The sequence below is a fragment of the Megalobrama amblycephala genome, linkage group LG23 (genome assembly GCF_018812025.1).
Source record: "Megalobrama amblycephala isolate DHTTF-2021 linkage group LG23, ASM1881202v1, whole genome shotgun sequence".
Lineage (NCBI taxonomy): Eukaryota > Metazoa > Chordata > Actinopteri > Cypriniformes > Xenocyprididae > Megalobrama > Megalobrama amblycephala.
Window position 1 is genome coordinate 28116726 of NC_063066.1, and position 27450 is coordinate 28144175.

General features: G+C 38.0%; 2 protein-coding genes across 6 annotated transcripts in view; one reads left to right on the forward strand and one right to left on the reverse strand.

Moving 5' to 3' along the window:
- ppp3cb (protein phosphatase 3, catalytic subunit, beta isozyme) overlaps positions 1-15954 on the reverse strand; it is a 94986-nt gene extending 79032 nt beyond the window's left edge. Inside the window, exons 1-2 of one of the 4 annotated variants that reach the window (XM_048176635.1) lie at positions 15871-15954; positions 12105-12658 (exon numbers count right to left, since the gene is read on the reverse strand). In XM_048176635.1, the coding sequence (XP_048032592.1) occupies positions 12105-12162 (58 nt within the window). In that variant the 5' untranslated portion in view covers positions 12163-12658; positions 15871-15954. Of the gene's footprint in view, positions 1-10513; positions 10665-12104; positions 12659-13762; positions 13824-15870 lie in introns of those variants that run through there. The other 3 variants (XM_048176637.1, XM_048176633.1, XM_048176636.1) reach the window with 3 other exon arrangements.
- On the forward strand, positions 14627-27446 carry ube2d2 (ubiquitin-conjugating enzyme E2D 2 (UBC4/5 homolog, yeast)). 2 transcript variants are annotated; one of them, XM_048176639.1, is made up of 8 exons: positions 14649-14993; positions 16106-16146; positions 16232-16295; positions 20707-20738; positions 21050-21127; positions 21498-21603; positions 25280-25373; positions 26268-27446. In XM_048176639.1, coding segments are annotated over exons 3-8 (357 nt in total). In that variant the 5' UTR covers positions 14649-14993; positions 16106-16146; positions 16232-16294; the 3' UTR covers positions 26314-27446. The 2 variants fall into 2 exon arrangements, with proteins under 2 accessions (XP_048032595.1, XP_048032596.1); XM_048176638.1 differs by lacking the exon at positions 16106-16146 and having other exon boundaries at positions 14627-14993.
- The last annotated feature ends 4 nt before the right edge of the window (positions 27447-27450 follow it).

Below are 27450 nucleotides of genomic sequence, written 5' to 3' on the forward strand. Positions count from 1 at the left end.
TTTTGCTGTGCTTGTTTGTAGGGCTGCACAATTTGGCCAAAGATTCTGTGTTTTATATATCATTATGATACGAAGCCCTGCACATGACATGCAAGAATGTGTGCACAATTTACTAATTTGTTTCCTCGATTTACTAAATTGTGCGCACAATTTAGCAAATTGGGGGAATGAATTAGTAAATTGTGTGCGCAATTTACAAAACGAGGGAACAAATTAGTAAATCGTGTGCATGATTCAGGCCTTTTAAAATGAAAACGATCCTCGTCTAGACTGGCGTTTCCACAGCGTTTCAGAAATGATCTCCATCTACACTACACGGCAAAAACGCATGTCACATGACTGCTCATGCACACTGGGCATGTGCGTACAGGTGTAAACAGCTGCCTCTTGTGCCTGTAGGTAGCTGCAGTATTAAAATAAATGCAGAGTTTAACTGCACAATGGCTGCTAAAAATTACAATAAAGCCAGCAAAGCAGCCATACCATAGTTTTCAAAATTCTCCATTGTGGTCCGTTTATAATGAAACGCAAAAATGGTGTTTTCAAACTAAAACGGGGTCTGCAGCATTTTCAAAGTCTCCGTTTTCGAGGTTCGAAAACGCCAACGTAGAGTAAACAATAAGACTAGAATTTCATATTTTGATGGAAAACGGCAGGGAGACCAACTGTCACGAGAATTCCAAAGATGAATTAATAAAAACAATAACAAGGTTTATTTAAACAAGTAGCTAACACTCGATACAGCATGCCACTAAAACACAAACAATACTGGACAAATGAAGAGTGCAAAACGAGGAACTTAAATACACAATGGTGATTAATTAAATGATGAACAGCTGTGATGATTGAGTTAGTGTCCATGGAAACAGATGTGTGGCGGGAAACTAAACAAAGGGAAACATGTGACTGAAGATCAAAAAACTAAAAGTCCATGAAAATGAATTTAACAGAACATAACTGTGACAGTACACCCCCTCCCAGAAGGCGTGACCTCGCGCTAAAACCAGGGTGGCAATGATGGAGGTAGCATCCATGGTGGAGATGATGGAAGGAGTGGCCAGGTGGTGGTGACCCAGAGCACAGCAAGGATGAAAGCCCAGAGTGGAGTCAATGGAGGGTGACTTGACAGGCGACATCCAAGACGAAGCAGACAGGGCGACGGGCCGAGGTGGAGTGAAGGGATTAGAGGCCGGAGGCAGAGCCACAGGATCCTCTCACTCGGGCAAGGCTGGTGGTTGCACGGCCTGAGGCTTCACATCGCAGCAAGGTGTTCCCAGGGAAGACGAAGGGCTGCAGGCATTCAGCAGAGGTGGGGCTGGAGGACTGGCTGAGCTTTGAGGTGAAGGTGACAGAGGTAAGCTTGACGTGATCAATAACGGTAAAACCCATTGCCAACAGGTCAATGAAACAGTCGCAGTGCTGTCTTGAAACAGCGATAATGAAGAACAGACCAGTGATTCAGGGTGGGATACTTCTGAGTCCAGTCGATTAACCAGTCCTCTGTGTCCAAAACCACCAAAATTCCCATTGGCACGGTATTAACCAGCTCACACCCCATGTCAGACTCAGTCTCTGTCTGCGGGGGGGCTCAGGCAAAATCTCTGCGGTCAAGGGTGGCGGTGGGTTGGGCTCTGGGTCTGGCTGTGGTCTGGATCGGGGGTAGACAATCTCCAGACACCTGATGATGGCATCTGTCCAACTCAGTCCTTTGGTGTCCGTTTTAATTTATGCAATATGTGGATAAAATGACCATACATGGGTTTTCCCATTCAATGCAATGTATCTATACACTGTATCTAATTTGCATAGTAATGTGTTCTTGGAAAAACATGTAATGAAAAAATAAGAGTAATAATGGGAGTAATAGTTGGCAACATTTTCATGATAATGTCTAATATTTCATAGGAATGTTGATATGTAATTTCATTCCCTATTCACTTGTTGTGTCTCCTAAAATGCCTGATAAATATGATTTAAGTCCTGGTGTCCTCGACTGAGGACATGTATGAAATCAATTTCCTGTTTTGTAACAGAAAGTCATATTTTGATTAGAAACCCCATAACATTTTCCTGAAATGTTGATTTATAACAAACAATTTGAAAATTAGTCAGATTTAAATGATAATTACAAAATATTACCATATTTACATTATAGTGCTAAATTTGATCATTCAGTCATTTTTAAAGACCAAGGAAAAATTGGTGGTCTTGGTGAAACCTTCAAACATTTGATATCTCTGAAAAGCTTTGAATGTGCACTTTATAGGACTAAAAACTGTTACATGTATGGTGTCAGAGTAGTTCACTAAAATATAATGTCCTCGTACGAGGACAGAGGGACCCAGGAGGCTCAGAAGCACAAGAAGCTAATACTCGAGACAACATGCCACTAAAACACAAACAATACTGGACAAATGAAGAGTGTATAAGGAGGACTTAAATACACAATGGTGATTAACTAAATGACGAACAGCTGTGATGATAGAGTTAGTGTCCATGGAAACAGACGAGTGACAGGAAACTAAACAAAGGGAAACATGTGACTGAAGATAAACTAAAAGTCCATGAAAATTAATTTAAAAGAACATAACTGTGACACCAACAGCCAGACGATCATTATTTCCTTCAATGTTGTGACAAACCTGTATGCTGTTATGTTTTGTTAAAGGGGTACACCTATTTAACACCTATTTGCCACTTGTTTGCCACCTGATGTCACCTGTTGGAGTTTGGGTTCCTTTCCGCTGTCACCTTTGGCTTGCTTAGTTGGGGACACTTGACATTTGACTTGACATTTGATATTCAACAGCGCTTTGATCTGCCTGCATTGACACTATTCTTTAAGAGCTGCTGTGCAGCCAAAAATATATACCAGTTATCAATGTAAAGCTGCTTTGACACAATCTACATTGTAAAAAGCTATAAATAAAGGTGACTTGACTTGACTTGACTAAAGGGGTCATGAATTGAGAAATCAACTTTTCCTTGAGCTTTTGATATATAAAGGACCATTGTACTATAAGAATATCCTGTAAGTTTCAGAACTGAAAAATTCTTCACGAGGGAGATCTCTGCTCATTCTCTCTGCCAGTTAACATGCGCCCTATCACAAGCTCAGCTTCAGTGTCACATGATCCTTCAGAAATCATTCTAATATGATGATTTGATGCTCAAGAAACATTTCTGATTTTTATCAATGTTGAACTGATCAAAAACACTGGCGTGTTAGTGAGATGAGAGGAGAGAAGAGCAATATAGGACTAAAAATAAAATTACCTTTCAAAGTATCCTAATGCTAGGAATATGTTTTTTTTTTTTTTTTAACAATGTGAATGTCTCAGTTGAACATTATTTATTTGTATTCAGTACATTTCACTGTGGATTCTTTGGTTAATCAATTGCATTTCGGCGCAGGCTTTGCAAACAGACTTTTACGATATGGACTCGACAGTAATGCAACAACATGTAAGTAACTGTGTTAATTCTAATGCCTGTTCTGATCTGTGACCAGTGATTTCTGATATGTAATGATTCATGTACAGTTAGATGTTCTTTGTCTATGTGTCGGTAAATCAAATCAGTGACTAAACGGTCAACTTCAAGTTGTTTCTCTTAAGAGGATGAAAATAATCTGTTATTTAAATGGTGATTAAATTATATATAGAAAGCGACCAAAGAATGCTCTCTTTACAACTGCTGGAGCTGTCAATCAAACAGCGTGCGCAGGAGCTGTCAATCAACAGTGCAAGTTTATCAGTGACTGAGTTCTGAACTCACGCCAAAACTTTCGTTTTATTCAACAAATCTCCTAGTTACATCGAGTTTGCACTGTTAGTTATGATGAAAGCATTCGTTAGTCTGCAGAAATTGAGTTGTAATGATGAGATCACTGCTTTCATGCACTCAACAACATGTCTGTGATCAACTACAGTGTTCATCACTGCAACCTTTCATGCCACAATCCACAACGACCCAAACTCAGAAATCATTAAATCACAGCTATAGCAATTTGATAATCTCACTGAGCCATATTGTGATTTTGATTTTATTTAGATTCTTGTGCAGCTCTAGACTAGCATACAGATTTGTAAATACTTAAACAATGACAGAATTTCACTGTTCCTTTAAAGGAAGTTATGACGTATGAAACGCAATAATGAATGACAGGCTAGGTGAGCCGGAGGTCCTGTCCAGGGCATAGATGACCACATTTTGTTTTCCATCCTACAGCATGTGTGTATGTATATGTGTGTGTGAGAGAGACACAGATAGCTGTGTGTGAATGTTGTCAAGCATGTGAGCATTCTTTATTACACACATCTGTATGTGTCGGTGTGTGCGCATGCTCAAGTTAATGTCTCTGGTGACCCGGAACATATGTATGTGTGTGTCTGTGTGTGTTTGTGCATCTGTGTGGGAGGAAACAGTTTTCATCATTTTCCTGCAGTCCTGTATCACCGCATTTGATGCGAAATTGCCTCTCTCTCTCTCTCTCTCTCTCTCTCTCTCTTTCCCACTCTCTCTCCATTGCATCATTCAGGTGGGCGATGAAGTTGATTAGCTCAGTATCTGGTTAGATGGGCAGCACTTTAGTCCTGTATAAAAGCATTCTCACATGCATGAAAGCAGAACTGAAGTGTCTGACACTGGCTACTTTCGGAATAGTATACTATAATACTACATACTTCATACTACAATACTACCCTTACTATTTCTGCAGTATGTGTGCTGAATACAGCATGCACGTTTCTGTATGAACAACTACTACATTTGCCAAAATGTGCAGTGTACAACAGTATTGCAGTTCTGAAGTATGCAATGCATTGGGCACTATATCCCACAATGCACTGTGTTCAAATTGGCCTTGCATTTACATTGTGACAAATGAACCAAGCAATATCAGCTGCAATGTTTTACGTCCTTTTCTGGCCTTGTTACTAGAATAGACTGTCAAGAATTAAGATGACTTTACAGAAAATTTGATTAAAAATACAAAATAACTGAAACTGGACTCTACTCACTTGTAATATGCTGCCATTAAATCATGTAAGAATGACCGTATTCACAAAATGAGCACTCATGAACACGACTTCAAATTCAGAATTCTTTAAGCTCTGACTTTCTAAGCCAAGGCCATAAAATTTTAAAAATCATGGTGGAAACTAATTGGTATTGGTTACGATTAAGTAACCAATATTAAGATTAAGTAACCAGTATTGTGAATGTTTTCTGTACACTTTTTATTGGTGCTTTTTTTGTGTGTTCTAAATGACGAAAATCGATAAATCGTGCTAGAAAATACTGTTCACTTAGGCACTTGTGCGCCAAAACACCCACCCTTCTGTGGCTGAAGGACAATGCTAAATACGCTGATAAAGCATTGATTACACACCTATGTGCATTTTTTTACTTTAAAACATGTCAATAGTGAAATCAAAAGAATTTTGAAATTGGCCAATGCATACATTTTTTCCCAACCAAAATCACTTAAAAGAACACATTAACACAATCATGTTGTTATCTTCCAGACTACAGGAACATTGCATGAGGATTAAACATGCATGTAATAAGGTCATGTGACAAAGTTAATGAATGGGAGGAACTGCAATGCGCAAAATGACGGCTCTAGTCCTGCCTTCTAAGTAAAAGAGCCAATCAGTGTTAGAAGCTCTGGTTTCCATAGAAACATGAGAGTTGCACTAAGGACTGCACATGCACATTAGCGGGACCAACCTAAAATATACGTTTTTAAAAACATTTATGAGACAATTCATGTCAGATTTTATTGCTGATATGAAATGTTATGTAAATGTGAGTTTGGCCAGCAGTTTTTTGAGATTTCAGTATTTCCCAATAGATAAGAATTAAAATAAATAGGAGTTGGTCTTGCTAACCAAATATTTTTTTTTTTCTAAATTTCTGGCCAGAGACGTTACAAACATGGCTGCCAAGTGAACTGACTTTCCAGTGAAGTCGGTATAAAACGGAAGTTGTGATAGTCTTTTCTTCCATATTGTGACGTATATCCAAGTGAAACAGCTTCTCAAACAAGAAAAAATGTAGAGTGGGACTTTTTGTCCATGGGGATTGGATGGTTGTGTTTTTCTATTGCTGTGATGTCATGTGAGTGACAGGTTGTCCTGTACTCACACCAGTAAACACATCATCAGAGAACAGAAGAGAAGTTGTATACTTTGCAGTATGCAGTACTCTAGAATTCTATTCCAAACACAGCCTGTGTGCGAGAGAAAGAGATTGCTGGGACACAAGCGCATGCACATCCATTCATCTATCTGCTGTCAAGTGCCTAATTCCCCGTCTCTCCCACTTCTCATCTTCTACACTTTTCACACATTCCCCCTCTCTTTTCTTTCACCTGCTCTCGTCTCATTTATCGCCAGGCTCATGTCAACACTCTCTCTTAGTTTTTGTGTCGGGCCCTAACATCCCGCTCATGTTGCGTGTCGGCACTCGGCAGGAGGCATGCATGAATTAACACAGACACACAATCTGAAGAAAATATTGATCTTTGAAGTTGTTTCGATAACACCTCGAACATGTGGGTTTATAATATATTCCTGTTTTTAAACCTCCTAGGGGCCAGGGACACCTATTAGTACCAATCATAAAAAATACACTATGATGCAATTAGAATAATCTAGTCATTATTGTCGCATTACTACATTCCTTGAGGAGACAGATGGCAGTGAGGCACATTTTGTCTTGCAGAGAATGCAGCACATAATAACGTGGAAATGAGCAAAATCATTTCAAGCAATCTACTCGCTTATTCACTTCGTGTTTGTCTCTTCACTCTGTTCACACTCACCACCTTCACTCTGTTACTCCCTAGAAAAATTTGCAAAAAGTACTATGGTTTTACCATGTATTTATGAACACAGAGTGCTACGGTTATGCCAAGCATTTCATCCTCCAAATATTGGACATTGGTACCAGAGTATTACTATGGTTTATAATAAAGAATCATGATAATACTTTGACACAGTATCAGCACCATGAGGGGTCGACCCCTCGCCTCTGGTCGACCACCCCACTCAGCCCTGGAGTGGGCAACATACTGCCTGGGAACTGAAAAGATCTATACGAGATGGTGAGTGGATGGGTGTAAGCTGTCAAATACACGGATTAAAAATGAATTGTTTTCATGGTGACGCTTTATTTTACAGTGTGATTGTTACATATGTTACATGTAGTTACTATAGTAATAACTATAAATTATGCATAATTACATGCAATTAACCCTAAACCAAACCCTAATCCCAACTCTAAAGTAAGTACATGTAATTACTTAATATTACTTTGTGCTTAAATGTATAATTACAGTGTAACAAAGACACCTTAAAATAAAGTGTAACCGTTTTCATTTCGGTTCGTTCTTGGCAAAAATATGTTATAAGCTTCAGATAACGGTTGTACATTTCTTTAAAGGTGCCCTAGAATTAAAAATTGAATTTATCTTGGCATAGTTAAATAACAAGAGTTCAGTACATGGAAATGACATACAGTGAGTCTCAAACACCATTGCTTCCTCCTTATATAAATCTCATTTGTTTAAAAGACCTCCGAAGAACAGGCAAATCTCAACATGACACCGACTGTTACATAACAGTCGGGATCACTAATATGTATGCCCCCAATATTTGCATATGCCAGCTCATGTTCAAGGCATTACACAAGGGCAGGCAGTATTAACGTCTGGATCTGTGCACAGCTGAATCATCAGACTAGGTAAGCAAGCAAGAACAATAGCGAAAAATGGCAGATGGAGCAATAATAACTGACATGATCCATGATATCATGATATTTTTAGTGATATTTGTAAATTGCCTTTCTAAATGTTTCGTTAGCATGTTGCTAATGTACTGTTAAATGTGGTTAAAGTTACCATCGTTTATTACTATATTCACGGAGACAAGACTGTCGTTATCTTCATTTTTTAAACATTTGCAGTCTGTATAATTCATAAACACAACTTCATTCTTTATAAATCTCTCCAAAAGTGTGTATTGTTAGCTTTAGCCATGGAGCATACTATCAAACTCATTCAGAATCAAATGTAAACATCCAAATAAATACCATACTTACGCGATTAGACATGCTGCATGACGAACACTTTGTAAAGATCCATTTTGAGGGTTATATTAGCTCTTTGAACTTTGTTTATGCTGGTTAAGGCAAATGCGAGCTCCGGGGAAGGGGAGCACAAGATTTAAAGGGACCGCGCAGCCTGAATCGCTGCATATTTAATGATGCCCCAAAATATGCAATTAAAAAAATGAATAAAAAAAAAAAATCTATGGGGTATTTTGAGCTGAAACTTCACAGACACATTCAGGGGACACCTTAGACTTATATTACATCTTTTAAAAAGACGTTCTACGGCACCTTTAAGAGCTCCTTGGATTCAACCCAGTTTATTTTCCTCATTCATTTAAAATAAAATTACATTACATATTAATAAACTGTAGCCTATATACAATTATTTTATTATTGAATTATTTATCCATTATTTATTCAGCCTAAGCATCATGTTTGTGATTTTTTTTTTCGTTTGTGTATGTGTGTGTATTTATGACATCAATTACTGCCTTATTTGTTCAAAAACAGAAGTAACTTCAAATGTTATTTTGTATTCTTTTCAGATTTTTAGTATAGTAGGGTAAAGTAAAACATCAAGAATGCTATTTTACGGAGCTGTCAACACAGAAAACACTTATGGCATGCCTTCTGTTGAAGAACACCCAACCATATATTATTAAAATGTATATAAAATAATTAAGAAGTTTCATGCTCGTTTTTTCATTTCTGAATATTGTTTTATGTACACTAAAATATTACACTGTTCAGAAACAGTGTGAATAAACAGTTTAACCATGCACCCCGCCCCCCCCCCCAATTGTATTACTGTGGCAATACAAATGTAAAGTGATGGTTTCAGATAGTAATACTACAGTACTTTAAATATGCCATAGCACTGAAATTCATGTACCATTGTATCTACATGGTACTTCAAAGAATACCATGGTAATACAATAGTGCATGTCCAAAATATCATGGAAGTACCATGTTACTTTTTGTTACATTTTAAGTGTAACGAAACTGTAACATGGTTATGTAATGCTTGTTTAAACATGGTCGCACGTTTCTTAATTTTTGGACATGTACCATGGTAATACAACAGTACTGTTTGACCTACATTGGAGTATATGTAAATACCATGTAATATATGCATATATATGAAAGTGCCATGGTATCACACCTTATATTGTATCATGGATATCACAGTACTTTTTCCTAAAAGTTTCTTGAACAATCAAGCAGTTTCACACTTCCACTGCGTCCTCCTAATACCTTTCTCACCTTCACACCAGCTGCTTTGCTTTCCTTGTACATCAGCAATATCTGGACACGCTCTCACACAGACTTTCCCTAAAGCTTATTACCCAGAATACCTAACGGTTAATATTACATAAATGTGACACATATGCCACACTATAATTATTTAATGCAGAATGGCATATGTTGTTAAATAATTACAGACGGCCACACTCCAGGGTTAAGGAAAAGCCCTTTACAATATACTCACCACATCTCTCTCTCTCGTTGCCCAAATCTTTCTCGCTCTACACACTACGGTGGTCCAAAACATGCCTCCACTGCCCGCTCTTATTGTCTTCCATAATCCAAACAAATTCCAGTGTTGATCACATACACACAGGAAACAGATGCTTTTGGGTAGCTTTTCAGTATGCACAGCCATTGTTGACGTCTAATTAGCCCCTCTCTCTACTAACCACCCACACTAAACATCCACATATCCCAGAATCCAATGATGCTGTAATGCCCACATCCTCGCTATATAGCCTTACTAATAGTAATTTTTGATCAAATATTTTTCTCTTGGAAAAAAATAGAAATATAAAAATGGCTGTAAACACTGATACGCTTATAGTGCAATGCATTAGTATAGTTATGATGGGTGTGCATAGGCGCTTAACTTATTTATGCTCATCATCATCACAGTGAATATATAGTACTGCAATGCATTGAATGCAACTTGCTTCCTGCAGTAACATTTAGCTTTAATGCCTTTGGGATTTCTGCAGGCACTAGATGCAGTGCATTTCTCTTTGTGCAGCCTTGTTTACAGTGGTAACGCTGTACCAACGAATCGATAAACTTCGGAATGATAATAACATACCCACATAGGCCATCTATGCAAGGATGTCCATGTCAGTGCATGAGCTGACATTGCCAGCATCTCAGTGCATTTTCCCCGCATGACTAAAGTGCACTCGTGCAAGGTCTCGAGGTATTGCAAATTTCACATCATTACACGCACAATCGATACTTTAACTCAAGAGATCATCTCGTTATCCGAGCGCTGCTACCCGACAAGCGCGCGCACTAACACTGGAGTAAAAGATGCGTACAGGCGGGCACAATGAGATGAATAAAATAATGCAGGAATGCAATGCAAAAGCCACGCTACCTTTAAGTCGTCCTTTCGCTGTCATCCTCAAACTGCCAAAAATATTTCATTGGATCGAGATGTTAATCTCTCCCTTGCTCTCCTCCCCCCTCTATCTCTCTCTCGGGTAACCTGGCACTGTATAACAGTTCATCTATCCGCCAGCAGGAGCGCAGCCGTCGATGCTCTCCACATGTGGCAAGCTGTTATCGCATTTATTCTTTAAAACGGTAATCTAGATTTATGTTCCTAGTATTTATTTTTAATTACTATGTGCATATATGTAAATGTAATATAGATGCAAGTACTTTTTCCATCAGTTAGCATCTATTTCAGTTTACTTTACTTATTAGATACTACTACTACCCATTTTGAGTCACTATCAACAAGTTGTAAGTAATAATTCTCAGTTAAATGTTTTTTTTTTTACTTTGCTATTTAGATACTGACTGATTGAGAAAAAAAAACTATAATCTGATGAATGAGCATTAGTTGTAGTTATCATAATTGTAGTAAGATTAGTTCACTTTAAAATGAAAATTACCCCAAGATTTACTCACCCTCAAGCCATCCTAGGTGTATATGACTTTCTTCTTTCTAATGAACACAATCAGAGATACATTAATAAATATCCTGATGCATCCAAGCTTTATAATGGCAGTGAATGGGACCAACGAGTATGAAGCTCAAGAAAGTGCATCCATCCATTCATCATAAACATACTCCACATGGCTCCGGGAGGTTAATAAAGGCCTTCTGACGCTTCCAGGTTCTACATCAGAACAGCGGCGGAGTACTGGCTGAAGCTCTTCAAGTGAACACGACACATGCATGTGATGCTGACGCAGGAGCCGGCCAATACTGAGCCGCATTCTGACATAGAACCTGGAAGCACTGAATATAAACAGCATACAAGAATGACACAGAAGAGAAGATACTGTTGAATAAAGTCGTTATTTTTGTTTTGTTTTTGCACACAAAAAGTATTCATAACATTTAGGTTGAACCACTGGAGTCACGTCGACTTTTTTAACGATGTCTTTAGTACCTTTCTGGACCTTGAAAGTGGTGGTTAAATTGCTGTCTATGGAGGAGTCATATACCTCTTGGATTCATCAAAAATGTGTTCCGAATATGAACAAAGGTCTTATAGGTGTGGAACAACATGAGGGTGAGTAGGCTAATAAATGACAGAATTTTCATTTTTGGGTGAACTAACCCTTTAATGATGCAAATCTGAAAAGATACTAGTCCCTGAATTACTTGCATTAATAAAGTACTCATAAACATAATAGATGTTCGTTTTAAGGAATAAATGTTCAAATGGATTGCCATACCTCGCCTGCATCAGCATCACTGAGCATATAGGGAGCCTTAATGGGTTTGCCAATCTCATAAGGAAAAGAAAGAATTTTTTTTAGATGCAAACACACCATCTGAGGCATCCTTTGATCACTGATCACTCATTGCATGACTTATCATGTTTTCAAAACCTTGCAGCGCATCATCATATAGAAACAGAATCATCGTGAATCATTCACAATCGCATATAATGCTGCATGCTTAAATGTGCTGAGTATGATTAACAATGAACACAACACAATGCACTTACATTTGATTACGCGGTCGGTAGGGTTTAAACCCATGATGTCTGCGCTGGACATTCTCATGGGTTGTTGTAGATAACGGGGAAAGTGCGCCTACTCCTAACGGGTGAGCGTGCGGTCTTCGGTGCTGCGGGATGCGCGGGCTGCAGAAGCCGCATCACTTGGTGCGTCTTTCCTCAGTCCACCGTCGGTCGGGGGAAAGATGTGTCGCAGTTGATCCGGGGGAAACAGTGATGCTGGGAATGCTGGACTCTGCCTGGTGCCGAGTGAGGGCGGATGGGTAGACAAATAGATGGATGGATGGAACAGCAGGAGGGGGGCTGGGAGACTTTTGCTCGGTTCAGGGTATCCTCAGCGCGTTGCAGCACCACCCCGACATGGCGAAGACAGGAACTCCCACGCTCTGGCTTGCAGGGACTGCCTCATACCGCCATCACGCGGAGGCTGATTCGGGGTTTCCCTGCGCACGAGACGAGAGAGCGCGCGCGCGCCGAGGCCTTGTTGCTGCTTTATTGACGTCAGTCTTTTTAGTGGTTCATGGCGTAGAAAGTCTATCTGACTGTACAAAATACAGGAAAAAGTGTAGAATTACATCATGAATATTAAAAACAACAACCAGATTCTATGTTATAATTATTATTATTATTTAAATTGTCATCTAGAATTTATCCATTCATCTATACAACAAGAAGGCTGTACAAATACTATTGTTTCGTAAACAAAAGTAAAAAACAATGAAATGGTTTCCATTGTTTTTGGGCATTGCACCATGGTAATACCATGGATTTTGGACACCATGTCATCAATGTTATTATAAGTAATAGCAATAGCGTGTAAATAATGTTGGATAGTCATTCAGTACCAAGATATTTATCAGAGTATCATTTAATTATTGCCATAGCACATATTTTGCACATGTAATCAGTAGGCCTGTTATTTTTGCATCAGTATTATAAGTGCATTGTATGTTGCACATCAAAAATACTATTCTATTGTGAATGATTCCACCTCAGGCCCTTTTTTTCTTTCTTTCAATGAATGTTATTGTCTTAATGGGGTAGAGGGCTGTGCTGCAGGATGAAGATATCACAATGAAACAAGGTATTTTGGGAATATAGGCCGATAGTTTGATCTTTTTGGATTTGTGTAATCAGGATTATGTGAGGATCAGACAAAAGCACCTAAAAATATGTGCTATTAATTGTTTGGACAATCAAATATTAGAAATGAGAACAAAGGCGTAAGACAATAAATAAAGAATGCATCAAATTAAGTCTAATCAGAATGGGGGGGGGGGGGAGTCTTTTCATTTAAGTTAATTAAATAATTAAAGCATTAAAAGAGATTTAAAGGAATAAAGAAAAAATAAGTAAGATTAGAATATATGAGTTCTAGTTGTAATTGTATGAACTAATCAAAAACTATTTGAAAATTAACCTTATTCGTATGCCTAATATGAAAACATTAAATGTTTCCGGTCTCGTCACATTGATTCAGTTATAGCCTACATGAATGAATAATCATGCACATGAAAGCCTACCATGTTTTCAGTTCAAAACGGTTAAACTTGATAAAGTTAAGTAGTTTACATTACTGGATATTACTGTGGGTCGTTTAACATTTCTATCGTAAAACAGTGGTCAAATATTAAATGTTTACTTACATCTTACCACGCACTTTCACCATTAAAACTAAAAGCATCGTCTTCAGTGAACAGTAGGGCCCGCCTTCATTTATCTGATTGGCTATCTCAATCATTCTGACAGTGACGAGCGCTGTTAGGGTTAGACCCATAGGTTAGATCGCTAACTTCTACAACTTGTTGTCATCCCAACAACAAATAGAGCGGTGCGTAATTGAGTGCAGAGCATCAGCAAGAATACCAAATGACAATTTGGCCATTTCAAATTATTATGGGGTGGGGGGAAGGGGTCTTGTCTGTGGTTACGGCCCTGACTCCATGCTCTACTGTCTACAGGAATGCTATATAATGCTATATATGTACAAAATTAAACCTAAAAAATATACAGATAAAGTTCATACAAATTAATGTGGTATGTTTGATAAATAAATAAATAAATAAATAAATAAATAAATGCTAATACAACTTATGCACAAAAGTTGTCCTTAGTTTCACACACATTCCATCATCTATGGACGAAAATCTCATATTTTGCCATGACAAAACATTAATTTGTCAAATATCCCTCCGCGACGGTGAACGTTCTTCTGGTCGATGGTATGTACGTTATGTTATACATATATTATATGTTGAAATTGTATAAACTGTTCTCCTCATTTGATTGTGAATACGAGTCGTATGAACACCACTTACAATAAATATCTCGTCAGATCATATATTCTCCTAGTTATTTCCATTCTATTTCTGAGCTGATCATAAAGCTCGTTTGTCGCTCGAAATGGAAGCTTTTAACCACAGGCTTTCATTTCGGCTCAATAAGTATTAAGTCACTGAGCGCGAGCGGCCATTTTGGCACCGCTATTGCATCAGTGTCGTGATTCACTACAGCACTATCTAGCAACTGGCGTCGGCGCGCAATTTGTCCTCGGCGACTGCGTCCATTGGCGGAAGGATCTGATTAGAGCAGCGCAGTGTGTGTGATGCGGTAGCTACTCGCTGCCGCTGCTGCAGGAGGAAGGACCGAACCTCTACCAGCACCACCTTTCAGTTTCGCCTTCAAATTACACCGACCGGCTCCGCCACACACAGAACACCGACTGAATTATCACCCCAAGGCGTCCTTTATTACGACACCCGAGGGACTGGCCGCGTCTAAATTAAAGAAGCGCCGTTTTAATCGAGTATAAGTCTGGTTTTGTGTGTTTTTGACAGCAGTAACAACACAACAATGGCTCTGAAAAGAATCCACAAGGTAAGAGAAGGAAGTCACGGGCGCCATTGCCCTATTCCACATCGAAAACGCACCATCCTTCCTCTTTTACACCGGAAAGGCGATTTAAGGGATGTTACTGAGAAGTTAAAATTGTTATGTATGCCTCTGGTGGGATGACAAGTGTAGTAAAGCACCCCGGTTCGACGGTTCGGTCCGGGCTAACGGTTAGCTTGTTAGCTAGCGACCCTCCGTCGAACTGTTCAGACTGATCTAAAATATTTCTTATTTCCAACTTATGTTTTTCTCCCCTCGCGTTTCAACTTAAAAAAAATAAACAATCAATTGAAATGGAAGTCGTTTTGCAATGGCTCAATTGAGGATTAATGTTAGCTCATGATAACGTGTTAGCATGCTAACCCTTCGTAGCAGCAAATGCTAAAGGCCCGTTTGAAAACCTTGACCAAAGATCGTTTATATCCACCGCAACATCATCAAGTCACTGTATTTTTACTATTAATATATTAATGTACAGTATGATTATGTTGCATTTCTCTAAATCGTTCTGGTTTAGGTTGTTAACTGGCTAACCGCTCAGGGAGAGGCATCTGGCCCATCAGTTTGCCTTCGCATGCATGTGTTTTAAGTCATTTTCTGATTATGTTGGCAGTTTTTATAGTTGAATATCTTTTTGTCCTTACAAACATCTATATGTTTGGTGTTCGAGTCCATCTGTTCGATTTTAAAGCCAAACTCTCACATTATATATCAGGATATTTGAGGTTAGCTCGTGGCGCAAGCAAATTGGCGTTATGAACGTGGTCCAAAGCATTCATAATCACACTTCAGACCCCTTGTTGTGTTTTTCTGAGCATTTTGAAGGCTTTAGTTCTCTCGGGTTTCAGTAGAACATACTAACCTGAAAAAAAATGTTACATAAGCTGTGGTCTCCTCTCATGTCATTACAGCAGCAATAACTCCATTACACTGACTGTTATGTCTGATTTGATATTGGCCTCTTTATTCTCTTCTTAGTCATCCACCCAGTGCATTTGTTTGGTGTATTTTACTGTAATTTTGTCAAATGCACAGATATTTGCAGTATTTAATTTCGGTGTCAGTTTCTCAGTTTCATTTTGGTGCTTCATTGTTAGCAACGTGCACTGCAGATGTTTGAGGAAGGGGATCTGGACAGGTGATGCAGAGCTTTACCTGCTGGTTTTCAAGTCATGATAGGTGAGCAGTTTTTAATCTTCATTTTTGATTCTGGTGTGTTGCAGGAGCTGCATGATTTGGGCCGTGACCCACCTGCTCAGTGTTCAGCAGGCCCAGTAGGGGATGACAGTAAGTAACTCGGTTTACCCACCAATGTATTCAATAAACTAGTGTACATTTATTCTCCCTATTCAATTTACAGGTGTTTTGAATATAAACACTAGTGATTTCTGCTTTGACTTACAAATTCAGCACTTGCTTTTAATCCATATTCCTGGTCTTGTTGTGGACGATTCATCGGTGCATGTTATTCAAAAAATAAATTTTGATTTCATAATATATATTATTATAATGTGATGTTGGCCAGAACAATAAATCTTTAAGTTCTTCATCAACCTCCTGCATGTAAAGAGAACATTTCATGAGCCTATTCATTCAAACTGATAATGAATAAAATTGTTTTTAAAAAAGTTTAATATTGTTGAATATAGCAAAATCCTGTATTGTAAGTATGCACGTCAAATTAAGGAGACATATTGATGCGTTGTGGTGTAACAACTAGTCGCCTGCTTTTTGCAGGCTTATTAAACCAGTGGAGTATAGCATAGATATGATTCCCCCACCCCATATTTTTACAATTGGCTCTATATCGTCGCTATCAGATGGAAACAATGTATCTCCAGAAATGTTACTTTTCAGGAAATGGGGAAATAAAACGCTATTTTTTTAGATAATTAAACCATGTTGTCAAAAGCCCTATTCGGACGGGACTAGTTTCACAGGGGGATGTTAGAGAAATTTCTGTTTCACAGACGTACTTTGAGATTTTAATCCCGTCCGAATCTGCCATGTCTGTCTTTTTCTCACACGACCTCTGTAAAAATTCCAGAGCAAATTACCTACTGTTTTTCGTCGAACTCGGCGGTCCTCAGAGAAATCTAATCCCGTCCGAATGCGAATGTCTGTGTTTTCCGAAAATGTTTTTTCCAAAACGCTTTTTCTTGTGTGTTTTGGTCAACGTGAACTACCGTACAATCTCTCGCTATCGCGCCGGTATTCAAGTTTCTGCTTTTTGCGCACCGATAATGGATGTAGATGTGTTTGGTACACTGCAAAGAAATAAAAAAAATAAATCAACAAGAAGAGCCAAACTGTTAAGACTGCATGGCTACTGTAATATCAGTTTCAGGTAAGAGTACTTTCATTTCTGCACTTAATTAGGACTACATAACGTGTACATTATATAAGTTAAATCTTTTCATTCCAGTGGGTTTATTATAAGAACCCAGTTCTATTAAATCATGATGATAAATGTATGTTTAGTTCATATGACCATACGCAATCCACGCATTCTGAACACGTGATCTTCTGAAATGCCCACATGTAAAACACAGACACTCCTACCTCCGTAATAAACACAGAGATGTTAGTCCCGTCCGAATCCGTACATAAAATCACAGACGTAGGTTGATAAGAATTGTTACTCAAACGTCGTTTGGAAAACTAGTCCCGTCCGAATAGGGCTAAAGTTGATATTGTTAATAATGACACATGCAAGTGTCTGAACATATATAAAGCCACATTTTAACAAAATCAAACTCAAAATTAATTACAAGGTTTTTTGACTAGCGAATTTAGGAGAATTTCGACATCCGTGTTTTGAACAGCCGCATCTGAGGCAGTAAGTGCATCGCATTACGTTTTCATCAACTTGCAGATTATACAGTTTATTGAAGCTACGTGGCCGCTCATTTGGCTGAAATGCTATTTAAGATGGTATTGGCTATGACTCGACGACAAATGCTAGACTAAGACACTCTTCTCCACTCCTGGAATACATAAAACATTAAGATTTAAGATTTTTATTTTTATTTGTCACACACAATTATGTAAAGAATATATAACCAGTAGTAAAATGTAAATCAGGTCCGCTCCATGGACAGTGCAATTATAATAAGAACACAAACACAAAAGAAAAATAATAAATGTATATAGGGATGGAGATATTGATAGTAGCAGTATGGAAATAAATATATAAAATATTTTGTATATCTATATAAAATTATTTAAAAAAAAATATCTAAAATATTGTGTATATATATATATATATATATATATATATATATATATATATATATATATATATATATATATATATATATATATATATATATATATATATATATATATATAATTTCTCACACACACACACAGTGGGTACGGAAAGTATTCAGACCCCCTTACATTTTTCACTCTTTGTTATATTGCAGCCATTTGCTAAAGTCATTTAAGTTCATTTTTTTCCTCATTAATGTACACACAGCACCCCGTATTGACAGAAAAACACAGAATTGTTGCCATTTTTGCAGATTTATTAAAAAAGAAAAACTGAAATATTGCATGGTCCTAAGTATTCAGACCCTTTGCTCAGTATTTAGTAGAAGCACCCTTTTGATCTAATACAGCCATTGGTCTTTTTGGGAAAGATGCAACAAGTTTTTCACACCTGGATTTGGGGATCCTCTGCCATTCCTCCTTGCAGATCCTCTCCAGTTCTGTCAGGTTGGATGGTAAACGTTGGTGGACAGCCATTTTTAGGTCTCTCCAGAGATGCTCAATTGGGTTTAAGTCAGGGCTCTGGCTGGGCCATTCAAGAACAGTCACAGAGTTGTTGTGAAGCCACTCCTTCGTTATTTTAGCTGTATGCTTAGGGTCATTGTCTTGTTGGAAGGTAAACCTTCGGCCCAGTCTGAGGTCCTGAGCACTCTGGAGAAGGTTTTCGTCCAGGATATCCCTGTACTTGGCCGCATTCATCTTTCCCTCGATTGCAACCAGTCGTCCTGTCCCTGCAGCTGAAAAACACCCCCACAGCATGATGCTGCCACCACCATGCTTCACTGTTAGGACTGTATTGGACAGGTGATGAGCAGTGCCTGGTTTTCTCCACACATACCGCTTAGAATTAAGGCCAAAAAGTTCTATCTTGGTCTCATCAGACCAGAGAATCTTATTTCTCACCATCTTGGAGTCCTTCAGGCGGGCTTTCATGTGTTTTGCACTGAGGAGAGGCTTCCGTCGGGCCACTCTGCCATAAAGCCCCGACTGGTGGTTGACTTTCTACAACTTTCTCCCATCTCCTGACTGCATCTCTGGAGCTCAGCCACAGTGATCTTTGGGTTCTTCTTTACCTCTCTCACCAAGGCTCTTCTCTCCCGATAGCTCAGTTTGGCCAGACGGTCAGCTCTAGGAAGGGTTCTGTTCGTCCCAAATGTCTTCCATTTAAGGATTATGGAGGCCACTGTGCTCTTAGAAACCTTAAGTGCAGCAGAAATTTTTTCGTAACCTTGGCCAGATCTGTGCCTTGCCACAATTGTCTCTGAGCTCTTCGGGCAGTTCCTTTGACCTCATGATTCTCATTTGCTCTGACATGCACTGCGAGCTGTAAGGTCTTATATAGACAGGTGTGTGGCTTTCCTAATCAAGTTCTATCAGTATACTCAAACACAGCTGGACTCAAATGAAGGTGTAGAACCATCTCAAGGATGATCAGAAGAAATGGAGAGCACCTTAGTTAAATATATGAGTGTCACAACAAAGGGTCTGAATACTTAGGACCATGTGATATTTCAGTTTTTCTTTTTTAATAAATCTGCAAAAATGTCAACAATTCTGTGTTTTTCTGTCAATATGGGGTGCTGTGTGTACCTTGAGGGGAAAAAAATGAACTTAAATGATTTTAGCAAAAAATGAACTTAAATGATTGTGTGTTTCTTGAGTAAAGAGAATGTTGTACTTATTCAAAGAACCAGTTCTTTATTTACCCTTCAGTGGCAAATGAGCAGAGACGGTCCAAACTGCATGCGGCACTTCATTCTTGATAGAGGTGGGGTGGAGTTATGAGATTTTACTGCCAATATTGAGGATCCAATGGAGTTATTTTTGCCTCAAGCTCTCTTTAAAACCTTTTAATTGATTTAAATTATGTTTGCATAACCAACAAACAGATGTAAAGTACAATAACAATAGTAGTGACCAATAGTAATGATTTATGAAAAAAAAAAAAAAGACTATATGTGGAGATACGAGGTTTCCGCCCAACAGCGGTGATATGGTGACTCTCACTTAAAGGAACTGAATGTCATAGTGGTTTCAATCACATACTCTCAGTGCTTTTTCCTGTCTGATTGTTTTCTGCGTGCCCTGTGATCGATGTGCTCGTCAATATTTAGTGTGAGGCTCAACCACAAGATGACATATTATGATCAACTGACAAATAGCATATATAGCTTCCCTCAAAAGAGCTGCCACTTTATTAAACTATGAATCATACAACCATCTGACCCACTTAGTGCCTCAGAGACTTTGCTTCGTCATATTTTGTACTGTATACCTCAGTGGGCTCTTAATTCAGACAAGACTGATTCTGAGCTTGCAAATGAGAATTGTATATCTTTGAGATTTAGAAAAACTTCTAATAATGTAAGAAACATGATGTTACTGATATAGGCTTTCATTGACATTTCTGTTTGTCTTGTTTCAGTGTTTCACTGGCAGGCCACGATAATGGGACCAGTACGTATTTGTTTCTTGTAACCCCTATAGTAGCACAAATTGCAGAAGTCATTTGAACTTGAAGCATAATATTGTTGTTTTTAAATATTGAGTAAATATAAAAAAAATCAATTGACAATTGATCAATTTTTTGTTTTTTTTTAAATATATAATTAAAAGATTGTTAATGAAGTTAGACCAGGTTTAGTTTTACTTTTTATGTTTCACACTTTTTCTCACAGTGAATATTGTTGGGGTAGTTGGCATGGTGTTAAACTATAAAGAAGCAAACAAACAAATATTTAGTTCCAATTAAAATGTTTACCCTGCAGAATGACAGTCCTTACCAGGGTGGAGTGTTCTTCTTGACCATACACTTTCCCACAGATTATCCCTTCAAACCGCCAAAGGTCAGTAATGTCCATAACTGTTGGACACAGGTTCTCAGGTGTTTTTGTTATTCTCAGGTGCTGCTTAATTATTTTTCTCTTTGAATCCTCATTTCATAACCTTTACTTTCTATGGCATGACATGAGGAAATGTTTTTCCTCCTACCATATATTCAAATAATTCAGCTTATCATGTCTGTATATCATATGCATTTACTGAATGCAGATAATCTTGTCAATGTATTTAAAGAATTTGTTTCAAGTAAGCCAGTGTTTGTTTGGATTTCAATCTACAGTAATTAAGAACTGTTCTAGTGTTGGCAGTAATAATACTGTTTAGCATGGAAAGGGTGTGTTTTGTGTGCTTATGTTTGTCTCCTTCCTTTCTCAGGTTGCATTTACCACAAGAATCTATCACCCAAATATAAACAGCAATGGCAGCATCTGTCTGGATATTCTGAGGTCACAGTGGTCACCGGCACTCACTATTTCCAAAGGTAAAACACCCCCAGGTTTTTTAGCTATCAGTTTTCAAACAGTCTTTATTATGACAATTAATTCCAGAAACGTTTTTTTCTTGGCCTCAACCTGCGTGTTCCCATGGTCAAGCCTGTATGGATTTTTAATTGGATTTTTATTGGGTTGCCTCCATATGGACCCACGTGGTGGTCTGGAGAATTCTGAAAACCTAAATTAATATATAGACTAGTGTTGTCAAAAGTACCAACTTCGGTACCAGTCGGTACTGAAATTTTAAAAATGTGATGCTGTTGAGCGGATTCGTAAACACCTCTGATTGGCCATTGTGTTCACATGCTCATCAGATATGTCTGTGATTGGTTACAATGATCAACGCTTCAAAAACATGTTGTAAATAGACATCAGTGACGCTCTTCACTGAGCGCTTGCACAGATGTACATGGGAGCGTTTGAAAGCAGGCGTCTACAGGGCTCTAAGCTAATGTTTTTTTTAAAGGCCCCGGTATACTTCAAACGAAATCGAAGAACGAACTGATGTGACGTCATTTCGAACAAAATCAGGCCAAAACGAAGTTCGTTTTGTGTTCTTTTTGGAAGTTCGAAACGGCTTGCCAAAGCGAACTTTCAGGAAAAGTTCGCTCCAGCTGCTAAACCCCTTCGTACTACCATTGGTCAGTGACGATAACGTAATAGGAAGTGTGTGCTGAGGCTCCGCCTTCACTCGCGTGGAACGCGTCTTTGACTCATTGCGCATGTGCTTCTGATGAAATGAGGCACTGACACTGTTTTTCATGTTTGATACTGTAAAGCTGCTTGATTTTAAGCAATCTATTAAATAAAGTGCTATATGAAGACATGACTTGACTGGAGTGCTACTTTGCAGAGCTCGTGCTAACATACCCATGTTGTTATGATCAGACGCTTTTCTTATACTTTCTATAATAAATGCTTGCTGTTTTCTCATTTTTGTTGGGTTTGTTTTGTTACTGAGAATAAAGTGCACAGCACATATTTACATATTCATCTAAAAGTCGATCACAGCAGTGTGGGCACATCAGATGTTCGTTTACAGTATATCACTGGTCACGCATTTCGAACTTCATTTTACACCTAAACAAAGAATGAAAAAGAACTTTGTTTGAAGTATACCGGGGCGTTAAGGAGCACTTGTGCTCATAATAAAAAAAAAATTTAGCTGCACAGTCAAATTTAGGAGCACTTCGTGGTTTTTAGCCGCAACACCAGTTACATCACTTGCCCAATGAGCACCGCCCCCACCGTTGTTTTTTTTATTTATTTTTTATTTTTTTTATTATTTAGTTCAGTTAGAGAACAGACACTATAGTTAACTCAACGCGTCTGCTTAATTCAGTGTGAGCCGAACGAGAGTCGCAGCAGGAGTCAGATTTCACCTCACTTCGCCTCACTCTTGACTGACAAGAATATGGATGAAGATTTGGTTTCAAAGCAAAATGTAAAAGTGCATATTTAAGCAATTTTTTTTATTGTACTCTTGTGTTTTTCAATAAGAATAATAATAAACCCACCCACCATTCAAACAACTGCTGCTAATTTTTGGTGCCATTTTTGCCCCAAGCCCAACATTCTTTATGATAATCCAAATGTAGTATTTCCAGTTAATTTGGAATTAACATCAGCAGCATGAGGCGGTCTGAAAAGTGTGGAGTCATATCCGTTTCACCTTGTAAACAATCTTTGAAGTGTAGTCTGTCGCACACGTCTTTTCTTTTCCTCTGCTGACTGAAGCAAAGTCTTTGAATGAAGGCATGAAAAGCAGCCTATTACAGTATGAAACGTAACTGTTGCTCAGTGTAGATGCATTTTGGGAGTTGTGCTTTATTGCTATTGTATTTTTGATCTATTCATGAATATTGATCGCGTGACGATAACGTAATAGGAGGTGAATATGAGTGACAGACGACTGCTGTGAATATGAGAGGGGTATTTCTCGCATCTATACTACTCGCACCGATGCGCCTAAATATTTTTTTTCACAGTTGCGCAGTTTACGTTTAGTCGCAAAAGCAAATGGTCGCAGTGTAGAGCCCTGATCTATCGGCAGGTTCGCTGATAGACGCCTGCTTTCAAACGCTCCCGCTCCTGCTTTCAAAATGCTTTCAAACACTTCCGTGTGTTTGTACTTTTGACTACACTAATATAGACAAAATATTCAAAGCTAAATTGTGATGAAGCCCTCTCAAAGCTTGATATTCATAGAACTGCTTTAAATAATGAAGTACTCCAAATCCGGTTGGTATTGGAATTTTGTTACAAGTACAACTAAAGAACCTTGTGTGGTGGGAGTGTGAGGAGCTGCTGTTTTCTCATTGATGTTACATGAATATTTGCATAGGAATTATAATCAGATTCTTTAGTTTAAACCTCATAATCTGCATCTTTACATTAGCAAAAAAAAAGCTAGAGAAAGCAATGTTAGACAATATTTTCAGTGAGTTTCTTAGGGCTGCCCCCTAATAGTTGACTATTAGGGGGCCCCTAAATGTGCGCTATTATTAGGCTTATATTCAAGTGTTTGTGTGGAAGCTAAAGTATTAGCACGCTTACTGCAAGACATGGAGGTGTTGGAAAGTTCACTTGCAATGTTGTTTCTGACAACAGCAGAAACAACGTAAAATACACTTATCTCTAGGACCAAAAATTGTGTAATACATCATTCGAAAGGGGTCTACTTTTTGTGTAAACTCACAATACTAAGAAAACGTTGTGCCTTTGTAAAATAACGAAAACAAACTGGATGCGCTTTGTCATCTCGGTCTCCGTGAACTGGAGCATATCACAAAAATGAACCGAAACTTGGTGTGTAGGCTTTTTGCCTCAGACATAAGAAATAATATCTATAGAAGGCTTGAAATGTCTACTTTTAAATTAACCAATTCAAATCGAGAAGAAATCGTCTCTGCTTAATCCGTATGAGAGGTGTATTTCTCGCGTCTATACTGCGGAGATTGTGAGGTAGCAACTTCATCATTGCAGGGACAATGACTCAGAAAACACTAGTTTATTAGTAAAAAATTAAAATGACTCCTTGCTTTTCTCGACACATTCATAATCATTACTTTTGCCGATGCTTTGAGGCAAGCTTTGTGTGTGCGCATGAGCATGGAATAACGTGTTATATATATATATATATATATATATATATATATATATATATATATATATTAAATGCTCATTATGGTTTAGTATTCTCCTCAGTATATATTTAAGAAATTAAATTAATACAAATGTGCGATTAGTCAACTATTGGCTTAAACAACTGCTAGTAATCTAGAAGAAAAATTTAATTGGGTGCAGCCCTAGAATTTCTGAATTTAGCGTCTAAATGTAAATGCATGCAGCTTGAGCCAAATTTGATTAATTTGATGCTTCTCACATTTTTTTTTTTTTTTTTTTTTTTTTTTTTTTTTTTTTTAAAGAGTGCATTTTCTAACTATATAGATTAAATGTTCATTCATGTACGTTTGAGCTGTTTGTAACAGATTTTTGGTGCTTAAAGACTAAGGAATTATTCCATAAGGAATGAGTGTCCTGATATTAGATGACAGCTGTTTAAACAAGGACAACTCTTTTAAAGTGCCTTTTGCATTTTTACTTTTTTTTTTTTTTATTTACTTTTTCTTTTTTTTTTTTTTTTTTCCTCTTGCCCTTCAGTTCTCCTGTCCATCTGCTCCCTGCTGTGTGACCCCAATCCGGACGACCCCTTAGTACCCGAGATCGCCCGCATTTACAAGACTGACAGGGAAAAGTGAGTGTCCTCTTGTGCACTAGATCAGTACTGCATGCACACTGCGTTTGCCCTAACACACTTCCCCACAGGTGCTGTCATGCAATCATTTGCATTATTAGCCATGTTATTGTCTACGCAGTTTCCTGTTTTGACATTTGTCACCTCTCTTCTTCCCTGGGGATGTTCCACCTGATACTCTGAAGTTGTCTTTTGTGAATTATTATTATTATTATTATTATTATTATTATATATATTTTTTTTTTTTTTTTTTTTTTTTATTGTTGCTGAGCTTTGTAAAGCCACAACAAAAGTGGAAATGTTTTCAACTTGATATAATTTAAAAAAAGGCTTCAATAGCTCAAAAAGCAACAAACTTTTATCTTTTATCCAAACTAGACTGTGCTAGGTGTAATAATTTGAACAGGACAATTTAATCAAATTCAACAAAAAAGGGTATTAAATGCCAGCGGACTCATATTAGATCTTTTTTGCTTTGAACTACTGTTACTGGAAAATGTTGGTGGAAAAAGGAATTGAGACTGTAGCATGACGTTAAAAGAATTCAAGGGATTTCTGAAGAGTTCCTTTATAATAGCATGTTAATTCCCGGTGATGCCTAACATTTTCCAAATTTCCTTTAAAATGTGAAGAGGGAGGTCAACATGTCAAAGGGATCAAATCACATTTTCATCTATCTTTAGAGAAGTTGATTGTACTTCACAAACACATGGTCAGAGCACAAAAATAGCCTTCTTTTGGCCAAATACGTTCCCGCACCAATGTTTAAATCCAGTTGTTGACTGCCACATCTTACAACAACAGGTGCTTTGCAAAGTCTGCATTACCTGTTATGTGTCATGCAATTTTTTTCTAAAATGTGATGCTGATATCTTTATTTGTCTTCCCTCACAGGTACAACAGAATAGCTCGGGAATGGACACAAAAGTATGCAATGTAGTTTTGGAGTTAGAATCATGATGGGAGAAAATTACACCTCTCCATCTTAAGGTTAGGGGAGATTTTGAACGTTCAAAAGATTAAAAAAAGAAAAAAAGCTTAAGAAAAAAAACAGATCTTGTTGGTTTCCATTGGAGTGCTTTCTTTAAGCCACGCCTCCCCTCACCAGAGCACCTCCCCCCACTCTTAGCCCTCTGGCAGCCATGGTGTACATACTGAAATTTCAACTGTAGCCCCTTTTCCTCCCCAAATTCAAACCTCCACTCCACAGCTCCTGCTTTACCTTCATCGTTGCTATAGCAGTGTACCCACTGCTTAGGATCAGTCCATATAAATTTTGCTGTAGAAGATGTTTATGGCTCTAAAAGCATTCCTTGTTGTTTTTAAGAACTGGGAAGGGAGGGCTATATTGTTTTTTTTTTTTTTTTTTTTTTTTCTCCCTGCAATTTGTGATCGTCTGGACGTAGAGAGATGTGTTTTTTTTTTTTTAGAGTTTACTTTTTCATTTCCATTTCCTGGGCTTCCAACTGTTCATTGGATCAGGAAGATTTTTCCTTTCGTTTTTTATTTCTTTACTGCAGTGAAGGGAGGGGTATGTTGGTTGTCTTTTGTATAAAAATCTAAGGAATTCTTTTAAAATCATAGCAGTTAAAGGAAAATGGACCTCCTGTCTTCTCCTCTGGAGTATTATAATGGACTTGAGTGTGTGTGTGTGTGTGTGTGTGTGTGTGTGTTTCCATTTGCCATTACAAAGACTGTCTCTACCCTTTTCTTTAACCATGACCAACTTCACAAACATTCACCATCATGGAGGGTTTTGGACCAGTTATTTAAAGAAGTCTATAAAATGCTCTTACTTTTTTTGTTTTTGTTTTACCCTCTCTCTTTCCCCCAACCCACCCTTGTAACTCTTAGGTTGGATTTTTTATTTTTTTTTTTGATGTTTTTTCCCCCTTTTTCTTGCTCTTGTTGAATTAGATGCTAACATGGTTCAGCCAGACTCGATTGGGTCCCTGGGTGGGAGGACACAAACTCCTCACAGACAAACTTCTGTATATTTAATTTCCTGACAGGCTCGTTGAGCTTTGTGTGTTGATTAAAACTGTGTAATAAAATGATTACTAAAGTCTGAAATGCT